The following is a 26,098-nucleotide window of genomic DNA, read 5'->3' on the forward strand; positions in this document are numbered from 1 at the left end:
ATTCCCTTACACCCTAACACTCGTGGCGAAAGGCAGCTTGCCTGCCAACTCTAATAAGTTTGCAAACAAGCTACATTAGAGCTGTGGACAGAGAAGAGGATGAGTAAGAAACACAAAAATGGGTTTGTAACACCAGATGTAATTGCTGGATATTGCTACTGTTGTAGTGCTGGATTATCTATCCTCTGCTCTATAGCAGCATACTGTTACTACTGACATTCATTTCACTTGATAATTTCTTACACAGCATATCCACCACCTCTCTTAACATCGGTCTGCACTGAAATGCTACAATGATCTTCAGCAGTTTTTAAAAATACTTTTCTCTTTTCCCAAGTAGGCTGGTATACTCACTTAAAAAAGAAATAGGTCAAGTTCTCTACGTAGGTAAATGTGATTACTGTTTGTCTGAATACCTAGCTGCCAGTGGTTTCTTTTTTTAAAAAAAAATCCCAGCTGCAAATGAGAGCATAGTTAGATTCAAATAAAGACAATGGCATTTTCTGAAAAGGTGTTGTCTATTGATTTCTCTAGGAAAGGACATGCAGCAATGCTACTCACGGCGAGGCAGAGCACTCCCCTCACTGGGGGTTGCTTCTCCTTCTCTCACGGCGAGCCATGATCCAGCTGCAAGGAGCTCTCACATGCTTCTCTGGCCCAGAGCAGCTCCCAGTTTATAAGGATAAATTTTCAATCATGGCTGCAGAACATTGTACCCAAAGCCGTGTTCTGCCCTGGCCTCCCACCCCATCAATTTCTATAGCTGCTGGGAGGGTGAGAAAAGGGGGGCAAGTGGGAATGAGCTAAGGTTGCTTTAGCACTTTAAATAGAAGGCAGGCTCTTTCTTGGCTGCTTGAATGTCAGTTCCTCACGAAGCAGACACTGGAGAATTTTTGAAGGCTGCTCTGTAGTGTTTATCAGGCTCTTCCCAACCCCACTCATGTCAGCTGGGGGTGCGGGGGGGTGGGGGGATTCAAATACACTGGATGGTTGTGAGTCATCCATCAGCGTGCATAGCTAAAATATTTTGCTTTGTTTTTCCTTGAAGTTTTCTGTGACCTCTCTAAGCAAAATTCACCTAATCACTGAAGCAGTATGTGAACAATGTGAATGGAAAGTGATCTCTGAAGATCTTGCCATCTGCAGAAAAAAATGGATTCCACGTCGTTAGAACGAAGCCATTGATATTTGGTTTGGGACTGCTTCACCTTCAGAGGGGAGCAAGCAAACGCAACATTTGCTGGGCCTAAAACTGACTTAAAATTCATGAAGCAATCCATTTTCTTTTGGGTAGTGTTTGTGGGGAACACTTTTAGCTTTGCGATAATAGTCATCCCAAAATACCCTTTCCAAATAACCTTACAAAAGCTGCCAGACAAAGCTTTCATAGCTTTAAGTATTAGTGGTACTTTCCAGATAACGTAATTCTGCTTTCTCTGGGCCATTCCTAACATATCACACACATGCTGCATTACTGCAGAGGTAACATGACAAGAAAAGGTTGCCAAGATCATCTAAATCCCTGAAGCCATGCTCCTGGGACTTTTTTCTTCTCACCTCTATAAAACACATTGATATGATAGGTGAAGCTCAGTAAATATGGTAAGATTCAAGTGTCCTTCTGATAACAAATGCCCACAGTCTCCTTACTCCATTTCCTTCAAACAGCCAAACTTTGGTTTATATTCCCAAAAGCGAACAAAACTCAATTTGTACTTCTGTAGGCCAAAACAGGAACTATTTCTGTGGTCCTAAAGAAATCAGCAGAGGCACTTTGCCAGCAGCCCCCTCTTTAGTAAGCTAGGAAGGGCTTGACTATGATTTCTGATTGACAAAGAAAGAAAGTTGTTAAGTACCAGATCTTAATCTCTTAGGCTTTCATAGAGCAAAGTCAACATCCTGTTCCTACTTAAGAGACAGACAGTAGAGCTAAGCCTGTGAAACAGATGCACAGCAAGATACAACGTGTAAGTCAGCACTGAATTTACAACCCGCTTATAGGTCTGGACAGCAGTTACAAAGAAATGATGATAGATTTGGGAGGTTAATAGATTTTCTAAAACAAATATTAGTATTGGCTCAGAATTAAATTCTGCAATTCTTACTTGGACAGAGCTGCTGGTGCTACAGGTGTGGTACAGGATGACATAATGACCGAGGCAGTAAGGGAAGTGCTGACAAGGTGCTTTCAGCAATTTGCTTTAGACTTTAAAACATATTGCACACAGATGTTCGTTATATTTCTTGTACACTGAGGAAGTCCATGTGAAACTCAAGGCTTCAAGCTAACCCTTTTGCACCAAAATGCACTATACAAATGCAAAAAAGCATAATAGGAAATATTAAATTCCTTGCCACCAAGGACAAAAATTTTCACTTTGGTTTCACTAATATCATCAGGCTGGACTAATCCAGGCACAGAACTGGTATAGAATTGCATACAAAATAGAGTGAGACCTTTTATTGCCCTTTGAATTTTTACAGTTCAAACTCTACCAAGGTCAGGTTTGTTAAAAAAACATTACTTTAAGGTGTCTGCCAAGTCAGTAGTGACTTCCATCTTCCATCTGATGCTTTTTAATAGTGTCAAGTTACTTCTAATAATAATCTGCAGAGTCTAATTTCTAAATGCCTAACTCCTGTTGCAAAAATTAATTGCTTAATTGTAATGTTGCTTGAGCTGCTCATTAGTTGTTCCTCTGAAATTACTTAAAATTCAGTTTTTATCTTGCTTCTAAAGAAACGATAGATTTTTCACAAGTGAAGGAGATACAAGGAAGACTTTTTGCAGGCATATTATTAACCAGATCTTGCATGCTTGTTACTCAGCCATTTAGTCATCTCTTACCACAACAAATTTCTTCATGACTTCAGCAGCTCTGCCTAAGAACTTGCAGAATTTAATCCTAGGCAAATATTATTACAACAAAGGATGACTAATTGTCCCATAAAAAAGGCGGTTAAAAAGCCCTTCCAGTTTCATCCCTGTATGATGTTAATTATAGTCAATGAAGTATCTAACATTGTGAATGGTGTGTTCATCTTAAACACAGCCAGCTTTCGTTCTTCATTTCTGCGTATAATAACCAGTCCTACAAAGAAAAAGTTAAGGCAGCCCTGCTGTAAAACTTCCAGTTCAGTAAATGAAGACCATCACAATATTTGCTCTATAAAAAGCTCCATGGAATTAGTTCAAGATCTCTCTCCTTGCCCTAAGGAAAAAATAGCAGATCGCACGGAGTCCTTCCCTGAGCAACCAGCTGAGAAATAGCATAGGGAAACCAAAAGGTAAGACAATACCCTATGGCAGGGTAGCGAGCTCCTTAGCGAAGAGTTAAAATTATTCCCAAGCCTGAGAGAGCTCAGATCTAAATAGAAGGTTCAACTTTAATGACTTCTTTCCCCAGGGAGCCATGGATCTCCAAACAGGCTGGGCTTAGGGTGAATAAATAGATGTGAAAGAGGTGGCACTAAAGAAAAAAAGCTATCACTATAAAAAGAGTGCCACCCAAACACAGAGGAGGCACCAGGAAGGACTGAGAATAACAAGGCAACTCAAACTAAACAGTCCCTTGAAGGCAGATACCTACAGATTTTGAAAAATTAACTGTACAAGGCTTTATAATAAAACAGGAGCTCATCAGCTGCAAAATATCCATAGGTGTGTTTATTTTCTCTGCTATCAATACTACAAACACAAAAGTAAAGGATCTGGTTCACCAGTGGCTTCATGCAGCCAGAGGCTCTGAGCAAAATGTTCTTTCCCACAAGATGTTGTGCCTCCCTGTTCCCTCTCCCTGGTGCCTTCACTGCCTTCCCACTGCAGTTTTACTGCTTTGACCAATCTCCTTATGCAAGTGTGTTGAATCAAAATGATCCATAATTAGTTTACATAATAGGTCTTTGCTTTCTAAGAAGGTCTAGTTGATTTTGATAAAAATGGATTAGAAGGCAGCCGCAGGAGTGATTGAGGTAGCAGAGCATAATAACTTTCAACAGGGACCAATGCCAAGCAGGTACAGGCTGGTGCAGGGGAACCTCTCGCCGGTGCCGATATTTGTAGCATTTGCTTACGCCTGAAGTGAGCTCTAAAGCTAGGAGATGCTCTTGGCAGACGTGACTGAGTCAGTTTACAAGGTCTGTTTGTTAACTCACCTCTGCCAGTGACCATTCCCACTATGGCAAAGCCATATGCAAGGGACTGTGTGAACACTCCTCATCTATTTCAGTGCCAAATCAGAGGGGTTAATACAAACTACTTCGCCTTGAAACAGAAGAGCTAGGTGTTAAGAGCAAGCAAAGGGGCAGTACTGGCAGTAGCTGGCAATGTCTTAAATCAGTGCAATGAATTTATGACCACAACTGAAATCAGACCTCCATGTTCTCTCTATGCAAACTCAGCTCAGGAGTCCACATACTCACCTGGCCCTACACTCACTGTCCTCTCGCGCTCCAGTTTTGAACTAAAGCAGGTGTATATGTGAACATAAAGGAGTTCAGAATGGAATGACTTGCATGCAAAGGAGCCAACAGAAGAAACATGTAGAAGCTGGATGAAAACCTCTAGGACAAGGAAATTACTAGAAAGTGAAACTCTGTTACTTCTGGTATTAGAGTGCTTGTTTAAATCACACTTGGGGACTCTCCACTTAAAGGCAAGTGAACGCAGGTTGTACTCAGGCCACCCAAGGCCAAATTTTGACTCTGCTCCCTCCCTTGCTTTTCCTTTGACACGGAAGAATGCTTGGGTAACAACTAAGAGATCACACAGACGATGCAGAAGGCACAAAACACGTGTGGGAACAAGGCTCTTCAGCCTAATTAAGAACAGCTGAGGAGGATTAGAATACGGAAAGGGACAGACAATTTGGTCATGTTGCCCAACATATTGGTTCTTGCAGTGAGCCCAAGTGATCTAGCACTGATTTCTCCAACACTTTTGTTACTGAGCTACAGCAGTACTACAAGCATTCAACACACGATGTATGGCTCATGGCAGTCAGGAGTCAACACACAGGGGCAGCCTGCTGCTCCTCCTCTCACCGTAAAAGGTTGGAAGATTGATTGGGCTGCTTTCTTCAGATTTTCAAGCTCTAGAGAATATAAAGATCCCCTATGCGGTAACAAAATTTGAAAGAATTACTTACCTGACAATACTCTGCTTTACTCTCTTTTTTGAGGTATCATTCATTTTCTGCACAAATAAGGTTAGGCCTGATTAAATTAAAATGCAATATTAAATCAATTAAAAATAAGAAAAGGAAACAACTTTTTGTCCTGTTGTTTTGGACAGAAATCTGCATTTCATATACACACAGATGACAGAAATTTTTAAGGAAGTAAATATGAGCAGATATTTTCTCTGGGTTATAGATTTGTCTTTGATGAGTCAGCTCACAAGTATATTTGGCAATGCTATGAAATAGGAAAAACAAACAGCCCTTTTTGCAAACACTGCTGCTCTCCCAATAAGATTAGTATTTTTAAATGCATATTAGGCAGATCATACGGTTATTTAGGCAAGATACCATGGGAAAAACTGGCCAATCCCCACAAAAGCAAGTTCCCAAAGCAGTTGATTCTTGAGTGCTGTATTTAGGTATCTAACAAATGATGGGAGACGGAGGGTGGCAGGATTTATAACAGGGCCTCGGGCCTTCAATATCTAGGTCAAGAATTCAGACAAATGCTTGAAAAACTTTTTCACTTTAAAAACAACAGGCTTGGTCTGGGGGTCACATTCTGTGTTGCTCTGCACCTTTGGCTGACACTGATTAGGAAGGCCAGCAGTATCTATCTAAGTTTTGATGACTATAAGCTGGAGATTCATCCCATAGCTGTAGGAATGGAAAAGCAACAGTGAAGATGCTAACCTGGCACAAATTTCACCTTACAGTTGTTTAACTTCAACAAACAGCACAGGCCCTGTCAACACCATGTTCAAAACATTTAGCTGACTGCTGATGGCAGCAAAGAAGTCCTGCAATCTGGAGAATGCAAACATGCTTTTTACATCCAGAAAAGTTCAACAGATCCCTACAGCAATAAAAACAGACTCTATTCTAGACCTGGGCATCCATGATCTCCTCTTCAGTCATTCAACAGGCCACCAAACAGGACCAGCAAATCCTGCAGGAGGTCTGAGACCCTGAATGTTTGAATCAAAGACTTCTTGAGTCGCACACTGCAGGCAAGAGGCACACTTCGAACTCCTACAGTCACATAACAATGTTCCTGTTTTAGTCTTTCCTTACAAAACCCAATAGTCCCTTTACCTTTTTTATTTCTGATGTGCTTTGGAAAGATGTTTTTATCTATATGGCACTGTTTCCAGTGCCATTAAGTGTTATCACTTTCCTAAGTGACAAATAAGTTAGAGCCTGTCCCTGTATATTACATGATACTCATCAACACCGAATTTCATTTATCTTATTATTACCTCTCATCTAGCATTAGGGATCCTTTTGGAACTCTCCAGCTTAGTTTTATTTTCACTGTCCTGAATAATTATATATTATTGGCACCACACTATTTTCTTCATTTCCCATATCTTTTAGGAATATGTGATAGCACATCCCCCTGTGGGACTTAATTACATTGTAAACCTGACCATTGCCTGTCTTTTTGCTTTTAACCAGTTACTAAAACAAAAGATAACTCCCCTCTCTATACCAGCCAAGCAGAGTTTCTTTAAGAGTCTTTAGTGAGTGACCTTATCAAAAGCTTGTAAAAATCAGGTACGGTATATTAACTGGATGACCCTGATCTACATGTTTGTTGATACTTTTAAAGATCTGAAACAGTCTTCCTTTTCCACACTGTGCCATATTTATTAACTAACACCAACACTACCGTTTCTACCAGTTTGTCTGGTACAGATGTCAGACTTACTGGCCTATTGCTCCCTGGAGCCCTCCAGCAGCCCTTTAAAAATATGCAATTTATACAATTTATATAGAAAGAAATGCATACAATTTCCTATGCTCTGGTATAGAGGCTGCTTTAAGCAGTGGGTACCATACCCTGGTTAGTAGTGGGTAATTACCATTAGCGGTCCTGGTGACTTGTGACTCTTCATTTTATTGTTCCAAAATCTTCTACTAATACTTCCATTTGAGACAGTTGATGTGATTTGTCCCTAAAAAACCATTCAGGCATATGAAAATTGTGAGGTGAGAAATTCCTCTAACTTGTTTGCTGTAACTTTGTCCTCTTTTGGCACAAATCTAGCATGCTTCTTACGTGCTCAGAGAAGGCCTTGTTATTTTCATACCTATTCTTCATGACCTTCTAATTAAGGTCTTAAGGATTTTACATCTTGCTTCCATTTTACATTTAACTTGTTACTGTTAACAATAGAGGAACTTTTGTTTTAAATTTACATCAATTCTAATCTATAATATAGTAAAATTAAATATAGTTCTAATCTGCCTATATTCTGTGAAAAATACTACTGAGCTTGGTGGGAGGCAGAGCTGGGAAGACTACTCCTTCCAGAGTATGACATCCAAAGAACATGACAGCCTGGAACATGCCTGCTGAAAAGATCATGCCTTTAAAAAAAAAGAAAAGCGCTATGCCAGTCATTCATACAGCAACGTATCTACCCTATTCTTTCTGATAACGGCCACTGACCTAGCTCAGGGACTGCTCATTTTGACTGCTTGTGAAATCAGGTGGGTCTGTGAAATGCTTGAGGAAGACAAGCACTGTTTAAGACATGAACTCAATATAGCCATATTTTAATATTTGGTCCAAAGTATCAAAAAAGGGTCTTTTAAATATTAAATTTTGGAGAAAGAAGAAACTGGTGTGCATTTGAATGAGAATCCAAATGCTTCATCTACTTGGTATGACTACTACAGACACCTAGTGGCCAATGTGTGAAATACATAGCAGTAATGAAGAAAAAGTTTACTTTTTCATCTTTCTGGAAGAGGTATTACCAGGGTTTAAATGCTGTGCATCCAAAGATACAAATGCTTATAAACAGAGTTAAAATCTACTCTTTAACCCCTCCTATTTCTACTGTCAAACTTCAGTTGCTCATAAGGGGGGGGGGGGTGTCTAAACTTTAAGACTTTCAAAGTCCTCTTCAAAATTTTCTACTAACTAGCTGAATTTCTTTTTAAAGAATCTTTTCCAAGAAAAAAAGAGAGGACGGAAGGGCAGAAAAGTGGTATATAACCACTCAAATTCTTAATATGCATGAAGAATATGCATTTTGTTTTATCTCCAATTTCTGTAATATCCACTAGTGCTTTAAAATGAGTAAGTAATAGGATTTTCTTATGGAGTGTGATCATCATGTATATACTGCCTCTTTTAGTAGATAATAACATAGCTCGTACAGGTATGGCCTGCACTCAAAATCATGGGAAAGCTGTCATTTCCTCAGTACTGGCAGGTCCCCATAATATTCTCCGTGACTCACCGCAGGGAGGTGCCCAGAGCCTCTCCACCAAAAGACCAGAGGGGCAAGCAAGACCTGACCTTTCCCTGGCAGGAGGCTCTTCAAGGCCCCGTGAACTTTCCTCTGAGTTTGGGCTACTGCCAAGTGGCCACACACGTTATTTATGTGCTAGTTTGCCCATGTTAAGTAGCTCATTTGGGTCAGGACTGCAGAGAGTAATATGAAGACAGAGAACAGTTAATCTTCCAAAAATGGAACAAGCGATTAGAAGAATCTGAGATTTTATTTCTGAGGCTGGTACACTTGGGACTTTGAAGTCTAAGAGCAGTTCCATTTCGTATTGCAAATGTGAGTTTAGTGTAACATAGTAAGTTCTTAGAGCGCTGCCCGGTAATGCTGCTCTAAATAGACTGCAATCCTACTGGCTGGAGCAGAGAATTATTCCTTCCAGGTGCATGCCTGTATAAAAACCTCTGGAGTGGGCATCCTCCTACAGGGAATTTCCAACGCCCTCTGTCGCAACAGGTAACTACACAATTGTTCGACTAACATAGTTTGTATTTTCTACTAACTAACAAAGGAAATCCATGTATCTGAATTCTTAGATTTCAAGTTCCCTGAATCAGCAAATGAATTTAAGTATACCTAATTGCTGAGGGACAGCAATGTTTCATAAGGAGCGACTGTCATTGCTATTTTTCAGTATTCAGATGCATTTACCTTGTGGACTCAAACATCATAGAGCTTTAATATAGTGATTTTCCTAGCACTAAGATTTCCTTTATTTCCTAGCATTTATATTCATGTATGTATTTACATATATACGTATATATGTAATTTTACTTGGTGCATGAGAACAGAAGCAAATCGCACGAGCTCTAAGAAACAACCACGTTTGTGTACAGCATGCTGAGCCCTGGCACACAAGGAACACACTGCAACTGCATTTCCCATGTCAGCAAATGGAAGTGGCTTTTGTCCAAGTAACTCAGACTGAAACCGACTATGCCATACAGTTTTGGGTGAAGTTGAGATAACACATTTCAACAGAGGTGTATTTACAACTGAAGATCAAGTGACACGGTATTGCTCACTAACCTACTTATTTTTCTTTTCCTGACATGCAGCTAGATTTGAAAAGCTCTTCCCAAACAATGGATTTTGGAAGATTTGAGGCAGAAAGTTTATTCCTACGGAGGATAAACTGTTACCTTAAGGTTTATAATGTTGCAGTTCCCTCTGCAGTATTTTATTGCCTTACTAATTACATGTGACATTGTCAAAGAGAAAATTTTGTGAAATATTCTCTCTTCTTAGGTTCTGAAGAAATCAAATATGATTTTTAAGGTCTTTTGTTCATAAGATTTTAAGATTATTAGTGAAGTCAATACTAGCTTAAAAACCTTGGAAACCACAGAACTTGGATGATCATTTCCCTTCAGGATTACTTTGCAAAGAAGTCAGCTGCTAACAAATAGAAATAGCCAATGTTTTCCAAGGCAACAGCCTGGGTTGCGATATTTTATTTTTTTAAATCAAAATGCTTTTAAAGGTCTACATTTAAAAGGTTAACATTTTCATTGCAATATGGACCAGAATAAGGTCAAAATAGTAAAAAAATAAAAATAATTAAAAAAAAGGACAGTATTTATGATTCTAATAGCACAGAAGCAACTTCACCATATTACACGTAGGGTATATAATAATGAAAACACTGCCTACTTGCAACTAGTTTATTCAATAGTGACTTGTGTCTGTAGTAATAAGATACAGTCTTAAAACAGTAAAATAAAAATGTGCATCACTAAGACACACACACATATACTTGAATTGTCAAAGACTAAATTTGTCCTAGAGTGTGCAGCTGGAAAAAACATTCATTTTTACATCAGTTTATGAAATATATTATTAATATTTATGGCAGTAGACTTGCTTCTTTTATATTTTTAAAGAAGCAACTTTATTTTACAAAAGCTATGTGGACAAAGAGATAAAATTATTGATGACATTAGTACAGCACCTAGAAAGAAACTCAAGCCCAGTGTGTTAGTGATGTACAAACACAGGGCAAAAACATCACCTTTACCTTTCAAAAATTCCCATCTAAAAACTCAGGCAACTGAAGGATACAAGCATCATACCAGTCTCATCACAGTGGTCACCAGTGTAACCACTGCAGGTGTTTTTTAGACCTCCTGACCACTTTAAAAGGGTTTTAATAAAAACAGACTGCCTTTATAAATATTTAAGCAGACCTTCCTTTAGAAGACCTTAAAGGGCAAAATAAGAGAAGGCATAAAAGTTTTATTTTGAAAATGTAACATGGTTAATTTAAACTACAAATCAATCTGTCTGTACTGAATGAATGATAACAGAGTATATTTCATGATCAGACAAACAATTATGTTAGGTATTTTGCTGACAGTAGAAAATAATTTATTGCAAGTCCTTAACAGTCTTTCATGAGTTTATATTTACTAGAGCTGGTTTCTAAGATTTTTGTGGTGTTCACTGCTGTATATGGCCAACTGAAATTTTGACCTGCAGTGAGAATTAATTTAAGCATGAAAAAAGACAGTAAGGATCACTTTCCACTATTTCTGACCAGTTTAATAGTTTATTCATTAAATGAGCCTTTCTGGTTTCTACATAAAAGGGTACTGGATAATGCAAAGTTTCCATCTGCTTTCTTTTTTCAAGATTAGGCTTTCACTTAAATAGAGGAGATATCAGGTTACAAGAGCTTTACCACAGTAAGAAAAAAGCATGCTAGCTAGATGGAGGCCCTCTGAAAAAAAAAAAAATCTGCAGAGATCAATTTATTTTAAAACTTTACTTCAAAACACACAGTACGAAACCACTGTGCCATAACCGTGAACAAATGCGGGGCTGCACACCACACTTTGTGAGTCAGAACACAAATCCTGTCCTTGCCAATAAACAGAGCAGCAATAAGGAATGTATCAGGTATCAGTAAAACTGCAATAGTGTCAATATCATGTGCAAATAAATCACCCACACAAGTCAGCAGTTACTAAGCTCTTTAAAAAACCACCTCCAGGCATTGCTTCATCTCCCGGTCTCCACCAAACCTCTCCCCCTTGTAGTCTGGAAGTCTGTCGAGCGGCCTCCTGCGGTATCATGCAACCCAAAGCATACAACACTGTCTGCAGTGTATATGGCTGGGTAGATTATACAGTCATGCACTCTCAAGAATAAACAGAATAAAGGCCAATTACAGATAAAAACTTAGCACCACTGTCCTACCACCATGGTAAGTGGGGAGGGTGAATTTGTATAGGCTTCGGCCAGAGGAAATCAAGAACCAGGGTCTTTGTTTATTTATTATATACTTATTTATATATACATGCATGCGCGCTATCACTGAAAAAAACTCTTTTTGAGCAAAACGTGTCACTGGCATATTTCTCCCCAGCCACTGGGGTTAGATTCAGTCCCCCTCCTGCTGTTACTGCTTGTTAGCTGGCGTCAAGCAGTCCCGTTACGTTGGGTGCTGCCCACGCGCACAAGAGATGTGCTGTCATCCACATCGCACACACTGTTTAAGTGTAAGCAAGCAGAAAAGCTCACCCATCCAAACGCCTTGCTGACGTCCTTTCCTGACTGCAAGCCGCGTGCTCCGCAGGTCACTACATGGCAGAGTAATTCAATTAGGTGTTCTGTAGGAGAAGGCAAAGAGAAGGCAACTGTGTAACAGGAGAAGAAGATAACCAACTGTCCCCACTGCCCATTCTTTCCCTGTCCCCCCTAAAAAAACCCAGCACAGCGAGTAATGGCTACAGCCAATTAACCAGCTTTACCACTGGAAAGCTGAGTCCTCAGGCTCTTTGGGGAAAATGGTTGTTTATAAAGACAAAAAAAATCATAGCCATTGTGGGCCAGTTCATCTTTCTCAGTTGTTGCTTCAATCTCATGAAAGTTAGCTTACTTTTCAGATTGAATAGCACCACGAATTTAGTTTTTGTTGTCCACATAGTGAAATGAAATGCAGCAATACAGTTGGAGTTTACTAGAAAGTGGTTGCAGCCATTTCCAGAGGATTAGAGAGGTTACCTCTTATCACGGCTTCCTGTTCCTTCAAACTATCAAAAAAAAAATCAAACAAACTCATTTTTCCTCCTTATAATCACGTCTTATGCAAACAGTGTCCTTAAGCTTTTACGACATTAATTTTTTTCCCTTCTATTTCAGCTCTCTTGCTATGATCTCCACACAGTAGCCACCATTCCCCAACAAAATTCAAAGAATAATGGACAGCCAAACTGAGGAAGAAGAAGCCTGTGAAGAGCAATACGACTCTGACAACTGCACTCACAGCGCCAAGCGTGCATCACCAACAGCAGAATCCAATTCAGGTTTAATCCAATTTAAATACTGCAATTGCTATGGCATTCCAGTATTTCATGCTTACTCCTTAGTTTACAAATAGTAGATTTTCTTTTTGGTGATCTCTATTTTTCCACCATTTCCTCATATGTTTTTATTTATTATCAGATCCAAAAGTACTTCACCTTCATAGTTAAGATACATGTTTAAAAAATATCTGTTTTTTTATTTAGACATCTAAGGATTGTTTCTCCATTACAGTCAGAGACATAATTACAATATGCATTGACTGGGCTGGCACTGTTGACGTTGTAGCATTACAAATTTCAGCACAGGCTAAATTGCTCAGGTAGCTATTGTAGATCGTAGGCCAGCATCAATTAAAATCCGTGAGAGCCAGTGCTAAATTAACTAATATTCTGACACACTGATACATCACGCAAGCTGAAGTGTCAGTTTTTTTCTTTTGTTTTGTGGAGGAAGGGAAGATGGTAACGATGAAGACATTCAGAACTACCTCCAGTTACGAGGTCCCAGAACATTTGTATGGAATCAACAGTTGTTGCTGTTCTGCCCAGAACGCTGCAGTTACATTTCAGAGTTTTTAAGAAGCTGCAGTAAGATATCATGCTGATAATAAGGATTTGCAAACCCTGATCTTAGGTAACAAATTCAAAATACAAAGAAATGTTTTCCAGTATCACATGGGAAACCCCAAATTTCCAACAGAATAAATTTCCCACAAAGGAAAATTATAGTACACCTACATGGTATACTATGTATGACACCCCAACTAAGATAACTTGAGTCTGAAAGCCAATGACCTGACAACTTTTCCAGTGACCATTCCTATGTACTATATGCACAAAGTATATAGATGTATTTTTAACGTTTTAACAAGTCGCACAATGAAACACACGTGTTCATGCATATAAAACAGATTTCATCTTTTCTCCCACAGATTCACCAGTGACTCTTAAAATACTACAGAACTGGGTTCCCAAAGTCTCCCACTACTTTGATAAAGAGCACTATACTTACGCAGGCCATCAGATCGTCATTCAAGAATCAATAGAACACTTTGGTGCAGTGGTGTGGCCTGGTGTAAGTATTCAATAAGGCATGTAGAAAGCTGACACAACAGAAAAGAAAATCATGACAATGATGTACAAATATTAAAGAAGTTTTTTAGATAATACGTCTGATACAGGTTTCCCTGTGCAGAATGAACTTGTGAAGTACTTTAGCAGAAAGCTCTGACTAATGCTAATTTGACAGTTTGTGCCAAAAGAACTCTAGGATATCAGTGAACAAAATGTAAATCCTTTTTAAAATCATGTGTCCCTTTCCACTTAAAGGCCTAAAAAAAACCCAACTTGCTATTTGCTGAACATGTCAATTGAATTCAGACATTAAAAAAAAAAAAAATAAGAAAGGAAAAATCAGGAAGAAGTGTTCAGGTTCTTTCGCATCTCCAATCAGTCCTTGCTGGAGCACAATCAATCAGCAATGGAAAAAAGGAGGCTAAAGAAAAAAATATTATGAGAGAAATTAAATAAAGGAGTTTAAAAACAAAAAATTATGCTTCTTTAAAAGAACAAGCTGGAATAATTCTAGTGCAGAATGTGTAACCAGAACAGCTTCCTCTGTTCCATTTTCACTTGGAAAGTTTTTACCAATGAACAATATTGTGGGAATTACACCAGACTCTGAAGGAGCCAAATCTTCTTTAATTGTACTGGAAAGCAGGAAACTGAACACCAGGTTCACCTGATGAAGCTCTGAAAGCTGGTCCACACAAAACAAAATATGAGGTGTTTAAATGAGAGTATATAGGAATCTCTTCAGAATTTTGTGAATGTTTCATCATGTGCAGAGGAAAGCACTTTTCTCCATCACAGCAAAAGCAGAAAATGGGTAGTTGCTACGGGGATTCTTAACTTGCTTTTCCCAACGCTACAGAGCAAGTGATTAACTCTTTAATAATACTACTAAAATAATATTACTGCAGGTATACCCTATCCAAGCATACAGACAGGACAAGAAGAAGAATAGTAGCACACATTCCAGACACTCGGCCCTTTTGACGATCCTTTAGAGCTGTTATGTACAAACAGAAAGCTGGAGAGGACCTGAAGTGTTTACATTATGCTCTTACGTTTATTTATTAGAATGCCTTCTTCTAATACAGAAAATCAGAAAAGTCTAACACCATCCAATAAACCTGCTTTCCAATATTTTTTCTTTGCCCACAGTCTGTTAAATTTATGATGACTGGACAAAGGACATTTATTTATTGTAAGAGCAGTCAATTTATTGAGGATCTTTATGCAAAAAATCATCACAATGACTACCAAGTTCTTTGGTCATCCTGAGGCTCAAGGAGATTTTTGTATCCCCTCTCCCCCCACCCAGTTTATAAAAAATTGTGCCAGGTGGCAGAAGTAATGACAGAAACAGAGTTTTATTATGAAAGGGAGAATGTAAACATTGTCTCACAAAAGGAGAAGATCATGTGCTGATCTTACATATTTTGCCATGTGAAAAACATATTAGGACTACTTTCCTTGTTGGATGAGACTGTGTGTGCCCTAAAACAAATTTTAGGTACTGATACTTACAGAATGTTTTCTTTTATGATTTTATTCCACAGTTTCTATGTAGAGTTTCCATATGAAAGCAACAGAATAATAATATAAGGACAGCTATATTACCCTAGGTGATGCATACATGATCAGTTTGTTAGTGGATAAATCTTGCTCACCATCCAATTTGATACATCTGGTTCTACAGATATGACTACCCCTATCTGACAGCTCAAGAAACTTTAAAAACAACTTTAACTTAAAAAGGCGGGGGGGAGATCAGTTTTGCAATTTTCAGAGCTGAAGATAATTTAAGGAATTTTCATTACGTAGCTTCAGGCTTCTAATCTGAACATTTAAGCTAAGATCTGGGGGCTCTTTTTATGCAAGATGACCACTTCAGAACAGGCAATTCAGTATTGGGAATTTACATGCCAGAAGTTAGATATCTGACTACAAAGACAGAATGTGAATTCCCCCAGTATAAGCACATTAACTATTTTAAAGTCTTGATACGGAAAACTGTATCTGTGAACAGGTCTTGTCCAGTCCTTGTTTCTCTCACTTGTAAAAACACAGTTTTATGTGGACTCATAAAAACACCTTTGAGGGAGGAGAAGCTCAAATGGAGATATAAAAATTAGCATTTCAGAAATTTTCAGATCCAGAACATTTACTGAAAAAGTTCACAGAAAATGGCAGACTATTTCAAAACAATAAAGAAAGAAAGAAAAAGTGTATGGGCTGGTAAAACAGTATTTTATTTTGAAATGTCAGATCATCAGTTCTCAAATTAATCAGGTGCCAAAATGCAGATAGTAAATGTTTCCAAGAAAACCTAGAGGGTGCACAATTGGACTGGTGATTCATTAGTTGTCAGCTTTCTTAGAGCAGGTGCTCAGTGTTGCATTATGAAAAGCACAAGAGTTAAAACAGTAACAGTACTACAATTCTTAAGAAGCAAAAGCAGGAACTTAATTTCTTCAGCATCTGTTTATATTGTTTATAAACAGCCAATTTATGTCCTCGTGATAAGATCTTTATAAAAGACCTGATAAGTACTTCTCCTATTCCCTTACACTGTGGTTAAAATTTATGAAGTTTATTCTATTACCAATAGACAAGTGTTGAGTACCTTAATAACTTGGTAAATACCAATTTAACACTTTTTTTCAAACATATTTTAACACCCCCTGCCAAAATTAGTTTTCAAAAAGTCCCTGCTGAACCCTGAACCTACTTTATGAATAATAAATCATAACTTTTTTTGCATATCATTAAACCTCATTTGCTGTGTTAACTGTGTACAGCTCATATTTGAACTGTCTAGCTTAAGTTGTCAGAGGAATCAAGAAATGTATAGAAAAGTGTAGCAAATCCATATCCCGCAAAACCAACCCCCCCACTGTTTAAAAAAAGATTTTGCCCCCTCCCAAAAACACATCTTATTTCTTCTCATATGATGGTTCCATTGTATAAAAAGCACTAAATTATTTTTTTTGCAACTTATCTAATTGATACCTCTTTGGGTATGTGTTAACTTTTTAGGCACTGGCTTTATCTCAGTATCTGGAATCAAATCAAGAACGATTCAATCTCAAAGACAAAAAAGTTTTGGAAATTGGTGCTGGAACAGGCTTGGTTTCTATTGTAGCCTGCATCTTGGGTTAGTAAATTCCAATTCCTTTTGAATTTCTTGTGAAAGATGACCTAGGTCTACTAATACCGTTTTTAGACAATGAAGCAACAGCGGAAATTAAGACTTGTTTGCCATTACTTTTTAAAATCAAAGTTATTGTAAAATACAGTTCTGTTAAGAAAGTAACTACCTTAATTATTGATGGGAGAATGTGGCAGGAAGTTATATAGGTATACGTTCCTATGTCCATACATACCTATGAATTAAAATAAGTTCATTTTTTCTTTAGGTGCTTATGTTACAGCTACTGATTTGCCTGAAGTTCTTGAAAATCTCTCATTTAATATTTCAAAAAATACACGAGACATGAATATACACAAACCTGAAGTGAGAAAGCTGGTATGGGGAGAAGGCCTAAATGAAGACTTTCCTCTATCAACTTACTGTTATGATTTCATTTTGGCAACTGACGTTGTATACCATCACACAGCTCTGGAACCCCTGCTAGCAACAATGGCATATTTTTGTCAGCCAGGGACAGTATTATTATGGGCAAATAAATTCAGATTCAGTACTGACTATGAATTTTTGGAAAAAGTTTGCAATATATTCGACACAACCATTCTAGCAGAATTTCCAGAATCAAATGTCAAGCTGCTTAAAGCCACAATGAGAAAAAATTGAAGAGAAAACAATTACTAATTTTGATGTAATGGCAGCACTTTGCAGTTTGGAATGTTTTGTAGCATTATAATGCACTCCTGTGCATTTATGTCTGTACAGTGGTATCAGTTTTCCATTTCAAAATATGAAAAAAGGCAAGACATGATATACTAATGTCTTGAGTTCATACAATCTGTTCAAACATGCCAATTTCACACCATTGAAGGGACAATGTTAGTAGTGAGAGTTAGTGGCAAGGCATTATCAGAAAGCACTGATCTTCTGGGATGCAGTGTACTTCTGATATTTGTAAGGTGTTTTCTTTCAACAAGTTTCACTTATGTACTCTTGGAGAAACAAAGACAATTTTCAGCTTTATTATTTGTTTTTATTAATTATAAAATTTTTTTTAAAGTATCAGAGTGCACATGGTGTTTTTTGATCTTCAGTTTTGCACATTTATTCTGCTGTGTTTTACATTTTTAACATTATTAAACATATATGTATAGCTTTACAATACCTGATTAAGATTTAACTGTCTGGCACTTTTATACACGTATCAGCCCTGTCCTGATACTCAACTTCACATAAATTTGAGTTTGCCTGAAATCACTCCAAAATGAAGATATACAAGAGCACCTATGCATCAGCAATTCTGAGTTACACATTGTGACAGTTTGAGAGGTTGAATTTTTCTTTAAAAAAAATGTAAACTCTTGCAAACAATGAAGGTAATGATGTCCCATTACTACAGTCTAATAAATAAGATTTTAGCTACACTTGATGTAGCTTTAAGGCCTTCATACAATTGAAAATGAAATTAAGATTAAACATGTTAAAATTGTTTACTGTAAAAAATACAGAGCTTTTACAGGTTTACAGTTAAAATTAACAGTTAAGATCCTAACTTGCATGCAGTAAGCCTTCCCAGCCTAATTCCAAATCCTTGGTGTTGGCAGTTCTGACACATCCATTGCCAGCAATGGGATGCACACTAAGGAAACTCCCTGATGTCAGGAGTTAGGTTAACAGGTATTAAGCTGTACCCAGGTGCCTTTACTGATAAATACACACAATTTAATAATCAGCATTCAGTAATGAAAACATGCGTTCCAATAAAAAGTCAAACTTATCTTTTCATATCCTGCCCATATAAAATCCCTTTAAAGTTTACAATTGTTGGTTTTTTAAAATACACAATAATCAGGTGGATACATGACAGGGAGCCAATTTTCAGAGAAAGTTGCACAATGAGTCCATCCAAGTAGCTTCATTAGCTGAAGAAAAAAAAAAAAGCAAGCATAAAAACCATTAGAAGCTTTCTCTAAGGTCTTCTCCTCTTTATCTAAATCCTCCTAACAAACATCACATTGATACCAATGTCTTAAAGAGAACTATTATCAGAAAGACAATAGACTAGAGATCTTTGATACACTTAGCCCTGAAAAGTAAACAAAATCATCCTACATACTCTCCAGTCTTTCAATTTGATGCACAAAAATTTTGTCCTAGGAGATACAGTAATTCCTATCAACTCCCCCCACACCATATGCTACTGGCAATACTTGTGATTAGTAATACTAATAACTATGGTTGAACTGCAACATAATGGTATTTTAAATATGCAAAAGATTTCTGGGTAAGTTATCACTATGCTTGCTACATCCAACAATAAGTTCCAAAATCTAATTCTCTTAAAAGTGATAGTTACTCAAAGTAGCCACTCTAGAAAGAGAAAGAAATCACTATTAAAAACAGAAGTCAAACCATAAAAGCCTATATGTTAAGTTTGTTAAGATGCTTAGAGAGTTCTGCAATTTAAAAGGTATCAAAAATCCCAAAAGGCTTATACCTCTTATTTTCAACAGCTTATTTAGCATGAACACAGTCCATCACTTGAACAAATACACCTTACCTGAATGCAGTTTTTCAAGTTGTCCTTTGTTGGCTTCTCTTCTGCAAGTTTTGTTGCAAACTTGAGACCTCTCCCATACATTTTATTTACCAATGCGTGCTTATAGGCAAAAGTCAAAACCTACAGTATGTAAACAAAAAAAAATTAATTTTAAAATATTTGAATCTTACAAGGCTTAACAAACAACAGCAGATTCTGTTCAGGTAGCACAAGTTTTAAACAAAGTAAAACATTTACACAAGATAGCTTGCAGTTTTTTTGTAGTAAAATAGATGACTCACAGTAGGAGCTATGAACATGAACATCCTAGAGACTACTTCCAACTTCATGAACATATCTGACTTCAGAATATCTTACATAATGCATATGGCCTCAATTCAAACATTGTATTAATCGCATTTCTAGCTTCCTTGGATTTTCATTCTCTAGAAGCTACAGTTTGGCATATTAAAAAAAAAACAGAAACCAGGCAGTTATATCTTTGGCTCACAGAACTGAAGACCCGATTGTGAGGTTTGATTCCCAAGAAGTCACAAACTTATTGCAGAAACAAATATGAAAATACATAGTGAATGACACACACACACCCCCATACACCCCCCCGCCCCATACAGAGGTATGTACATAATTACAAACAAGCAATGAAGACAGGTAAGCATGAACACAAGCCTCAGGTTTGGTCAGTTCCTTAATCCTGATAATTTATTAAGAAGAGATTATAAAAAAACGCTTCTTCTTGATAATTCCAAAGAGACAGCTTACAGTATTTGTCAATATTATAACTAACATGCAGAAGTGAATGTATCTACTTTTAAGTATGTAATGTTAAATGCTAATGTAAAATAAAACAAGTTAACACCCTAACACCGACAGTGTTCAGGGTATTACAAGATACTACTTCATACTACTTCACCAGTTAGAGCACTAAGCATTAGTGCTCAGTCAAAACATTTTAAGTTTCATATATTCGTTTTTGTACATCCACAGTGTGTGTATGTATGTATCTATCTATCTATATATATATATATACATATACATTTTAAACTGAAGAGTGATGTGCATCACCAAAGTTAGGAAATACGGCAAAAAGGCTCAGGTTGCCTCTGTTGTTGGCAAAGTTTTTATGGAATCTGGCATTAGTCTGCCATTCATTTCCTCTCAGTACAACGTTTTTCCTTCTGACTCCTCCAATAAAAACTTATTTTTCCCAACAACACCCACTTAGAACATCCCATTAAGAAAAGCTAACAAAAAACACTCCAAAGATATTCAGAAATAAATATTTTGCATTAAGATAAAAAAGTTAGGCATAACAACATAAACACTAAGAAATCCGAGATCCTGATACTGCAAAGACTGAAAAACCTGCCTAACTTTAGCTACCTGAACACTTGTACTGAATGTAAGTCACACACAAAAGTCTTTGCAGGATCACGACTTAAGAGACTGAGCTAAAAAATATCCCCCCATCTCTAAAACACTTATTACTCAGAAAGTACAGGTGTAATTTTCAAGCTCTGAAACATACTCCAAGCACTCAGAGTTGCTCATTCTCCTTCTGTCTTCAAGTACTTATTTTGTTCTGTTAAGTATTCACTTAAGCTGCTATAGCTTTCGAATACTGAATTCTACCAGTTTAAGCACACACATATATGCAACAATGAGCATACAGCACCATTCACATACAGATTTTCCAAATATTGCTATTGGAAAAACATTTTGCATGCTGCACTCTCAATCCAAATATTTTGGATATTTTCCGAGAGCAAAAAAACATTAGCAAACATTTCTGAACAACTGTTCAGTGGATCCATTAGCAGATTTAGTTGGTTAAACTAAACTTAAAATGATCCCTTCTGTAAAAGATGACAGAATCACAAAACAAAACAAAATTAAATGAAAGATGCATTGGAGCTCTCAGCATATATAACATACTGGAGGCTAACCAGAAATAATGCCACTGCTCTATTAAGAAAGCTCTTACCTGACCCTGTAAGTTTTGAATGGCTACTGAACATCAGTGATAAAGGCAGGAGGAAAGCCACTTGACACCATTTCTTTCGTAACAGGGCTCCCTAGAGTTTTTGTGGCAAAAAAAACAAAGCATTTTACGAAACACCCTTGCTCTGGCTAAGTAAAAATTTGGGTATTTCTAAATGAGAGGGAAAAAAAAAAAAAATCTGCTGGACCAAAGAGGTTGAAACAATGTTCCAGGAGTTCTTGATAAAGATAATAATTTCTGTTTTGGTGTTGGAAAAACTATCAACTGTATACAGGTTAAGTAAAACTACTTAAAGTTCATTAGCACTTCAGAAATTAAAACTAATGCATGAGATGCTTTAAGATCAAAACAGGTTTACAAGCAAAAAAAGTTCTGGATAAGATGATGTTATACTTTATAACTTGCACACATATTGGTCAAATTAAGCCTTATAATTAACACATTGCAAGCTTTACAATATCACTGAAGTGAAGGCTATGATTCTTTGATACTTAAAAGCAAGAAGTAATTTGGAGTGCTATTAAAATGTAACAGAAAAGAGCTGCTATCCCAATGCATAACAAAAGCAGATAAACGGTCTGTATCACCTAAAAGCAGTTGACAGATGAAAGAAGTTAACTGAAATAAATTTTAAGTACATGATAATATCATTTCATAATTTCAACAGATCAGCCAGGCTTTTATAGAAATAGTGATATGGACCATAAATTGGCCAAAGTTCTATAAACAAAGGATAAAAGAAAAAACAAAGTCTATTTCTGGGACACTGGGTAATCACTGATAGTGACTAGATAGTTTATTTCCCAAACTAATGACCTGTAGAAATAAGCATACTAAGAGCCAGACTCACAACTGTGGTAGGATATCCAGCTCCTGCTTAGCTGCCCAACTTGCCACTGACTCCATTGATAACCCAGGTGGTACATAAAGATGAGTATTTATGAGGATAAAGTGCTGAGATTATATACGTTAAGATATCTGCAAAACTAAAATATATAAAAGCTTGAAAACACTTTAAAACCCATTTATCCAGCAACACTTATCCGTCTAACAGAACACTTCCAGTATCCTAAATCAAGATCTCTATATAAAGAAAAACTTGTATAGTCAGTTACATCATAATTTAAACTGTTGCTTAAAATGTATCTATATTTACAAATAATTAAAATATTAGGTTATGTTATATGATCTATAGACAAACTCACTACAGCCACCAGTAAGGACATTGAGTTGATATGTTTATAATTACCAATAAGTGAGTTTCTTCAGGTTCATATATATCTATGGTAATAAACTAATGTTTAACTATCTTTGTTGCCTCTCTCCTCTATCTACTAGCCTATTATAAATAAAAGCAATATTCCTATAAAAATTGAGTCATCTTATTTTCAAGAGAGGGAAGGGAGTTAAGGGAATCAAGTATCTGGCAGTTTTTGGCAGTGACTGAATATGATCAACTGGAATAGACCGAATCTGACAGCTGCATTTGACACAGTGTGGACAGTAACATCAAAGCTGTCCAGGCTAAGGAGTTCTAAAAGACAGAATGGAAAGGTCTGGATCTTTTATTTGTTTACTTATTTTTAAATGTAACTTTTTGCTTATGCCTGACAGCTACCTCAAAGCTGATGGGCTAAAAAAGACATACTTCTACAGACGAGACGCTCCCAGCAACAAACTGAAAACATCCTACTACTCTCCTATAGAAGTTTCATACAAAGATGGAGATTTTGGCCTGCAAATTGTAAAGCTATGTTCTGGATAAAAAAAAATTTGCACAATTTATATGCCATTACTAAAACTCCTAAAGCACTATCATGAATGAGCTAGCATAATCAAAGAAATACTTACTGAACAGTGCTGTGTCAACTAGAGTTTATTTGAAATGCATACATGGGGGATGTAAATATTTTCTTTCATACGCTTTAAAATAAGCCTTCAGAGACAAGTGATTTAAATAGAATAGCTGGAGCATGAATAAATGTACTTACTGTCAGAGTCAGTACCAGCTTTCCTATATGCTTGCCACAATGTGACAACATTCAATGGAAACTAGCAATTCAAAGGAACTTAAGAATATCCTGTGGCAAAACAGGTGATAGGACTGCAGCAGACAGGTGAAACAAATGATACTATCTGGTCTACTAGAGGGTGAGCAAAAACAAAGGAGGGACAAAGTTCCTGATCCATCACTAGAAAAAGCATAAAAGAAAACATGATCTCTTTGTTTTCAAAAATTCACTTAGCTTTTTAATTGCTGTTATTCAGATGAACTTTGATCTATAGGAAGCTTAAAAGTAAAACCACTTAGACTAATATTTCTTCCTAAAGCCATATATGTTCTTAAATTATCAGTACAATATTCAAGTTCTTCATTTTCTCTCTTTCACATCCAGCTGCCAATGCTACAAACCAGTGTTCATGCACAAGAAAACCCCCACGCCTGCAGTTCCAGTATACTGCTTTAAAATAACCTGGCTGCCTCTTAAGGACTCTTTCATTTGAAGTACATTCAGGCAACTCGGTCTATTCCTGATCCTACATCACTATTCTACTTTACCTTTTCTCCTTCCAAACCTCTTTTATTCCTCAAAAGACAAGTCAACCAAGGTTAGTTGATAGGGCCAAGCCACACCACTTCATTTGACCAATCAGGTCTAAGTCAGCCCAGCGTATCATCACAGAAAGGCCATTAAAGCTGTGGGTTTTTTTTTTTTTTTTTTTTTTTTTTTTTTTTTTTTGCCAAGAGCAACTCAGCTGGACTAAAAAACATAATCAACACAATGAATGCTTTTCCCTTTACTGCAGCAAAAATACTTGGCTGTTGCTTGGACACAATCTGTTCAGAAGCCTTAAACATCACTTTACAAAATTAAGGCCTGAACATTGTTTATTAAACTCCTCGCTGAAGGAACGAAATCATCTGAAGAATAAGGTTCCTCTTGTGAGTTCAAAACTTCAAGTTTTCCTTTAACAGTCTTCAAAATACAATCATTTGCACTAAGCTATCCAGTTTTTGTTTTTAAAAAAGCAAAATACTCCAAAAGCACCTGGAGATTAATACACTGTTGCTTCCAAATAGCTAGAAGAAATTATGAAGGAGGAAGACCAAATGCTAGCTCAGATATTTAAAAAATTCTGTTGTTTAAGCACAAATCCACTTACAAAACTCATCAATCATCATAAATAAGAATGGATGAATACTGACTAGACAGCCATGGTAATGCTAGAACATAACATGCAGCTTGGGATAGGTGCATGGAATAAAGGAACTGTAAAACATTAATTTCATTTTTGAAGAAAAGTAACAGCCCATGGCAGGCAAGTATTTCTATTCTCACAGTTTACTGCAAACACAGAGTAGGCATATAATTTTAAGTTTTTTTCCCCAATGCTTTTTTTGTGTTAGAGTACATTGTAGTCTCAGCCACTCATAGCGACCCTCTAAAAAGCTACAATAAAGCATAACTGGATCTTTTTCATCATATGCTTATGCTTTTGACACAAACTGTTTTCACACAAACAGTTTTTCACTACCTGAAAAATCATATTATAACAACTGAAACAGCTGATCTGAACAATTACTAAGTACAGCTGGTTGTTAAGAAAATTGCTAGATGGACATGACATCTGTGCGTAATTGAAATCAAACAATATGAGCAGCAACGAATGTGAAACTTCTAGGAAGCATTGAAGAGAAATAACAAAGTTCTCTATGCTGAAATGAATTCCCCTGACTCTAGACCTTTTCTTTAAATCTGCTGACGGCAATTCTTTATACAGCATTATTCTTTCATTTCAAAGCAAAATTCTCTTTTCAAAGAGCTTCCAGCAAGAGACAGCTTAAAGGTAAAATGGGAAAAATTAGAAGTCTCAGCTCCAATAGTCACGAGAGTATTTTAAAAAGCAGCATGTACCTTCTGTTCCCACTATCTTATTCTAACCTATCTATAGGTACTGCTGGGGAGTTACTAGGGGAGAGAGTTACTAAACAGTACCCCTGGACAGGTGAGAGGGTATATCCATCATGTGATCTTCAGCCACATTAAACTGAGTTGGCAAAATTGTCACTACATGCTCACTGACTAACCTACGTGCGCTCCTGGATCACAGAAAACACGAAGACAACCGCCACAGAAGCCAGCCATCTACTTAAGTTCCTTGCTAAGCAGTCACAGAATCGCAGAATGGCTGAGGTCGGAAGGGACCTCTGGAGATGGTCTAGTCCAACAGCCCTGCTCACAGCCGATGCTCAGGACTGTGCCCAGGCAGGTTCTGAATAGCTCTACAAACTCTCCGGGCAACCTGTTCCAGTGTTTGATCACCCTCACAGTAAAAATATGTTTTCCCATGTTCAGACAGAATTTCCTGTTTCAACATGTGCCTGTTGCCCTTCACTGGGCACCACTAAAAGGAGTCTGGCTCCATCTTCTTTACTCCCCCATCAGGTATTTATACACATTGATACAATCCCCCAAGCCTTCACTTCCGCAGGCTGAACAGTCCCAACTCTCTCAGCCTCTCCTCATTTATC

The 26,098-nt window shown here is 37.2% G+C and overlaps 2 protein-coding genes across 3 annotated transcripts in view; one reads left to right on the forward strand and one right to left on the reverse strand.

Annotated features, from left to right (window-relative positions):
* Positions 1–17,668, forward strand: part of METTL21C (methyltransferase 21C, AARS1 lysine) — a 31,425-nt gene extending 13,757 nt beyond the window's left edge. Inside the window, 4 exon segments of the mRNA XM_064506756.1 lie at positions 12,626–12,789; positions 13,722–13,864; positions 16,894–17,011; positions 17,274–17,668. Coding sequence (XP_064362826.1) covers positions 12,626–12,789; positions 13,722–13,864; positions 16,894–17,011; positions 17,274–17,668 — 820 coding nt within the window.
* A 345-nt stretch (positions 17,669–18,013) lies between these two features.
* The window catches only part of TPP2 (tripeptidyl peptidase 2), a 53,398-nt gene continuing 45,313 nt past the window's right edge, over positions 18,014–26,098 (reverse strand). For both annotated transcript variants that reach the window (XM_026121645.2, XM_026121644.2), the window contains 2 exons: positions 19,563–19,682; positions 18,014–18,924 (listed from right to left, as the gene is read on the reverse strand). In XM_026121645.2, the coding sequence (XP_025977430.2) occupies positions 18,835–18,924; positions 19,563–19,682 (210 nt within the window). In that variant the 3' untranslated portion in view covers positions 18,014–18,834. The remainder of the gene's footprint in view (positions 18,925–19,562; positions 19,683–26,098) is intronic.

This window comes from Dromaius novaehollandiae, chromosome 1 (genome assembly GCF_036370855.1).
Source record: "Dromaius novaehollandiae isolate bDroNov1 chromosome 1, bDroNov1.hap1, whole genome shotgun sequence".
Classification (NCBI taxonomy): Eukaryota; Metazoa; Chordata; class Aves; order Casuariiformes; family Dromaiidae; genus Dromaius; species Dromaius novaehollandiae.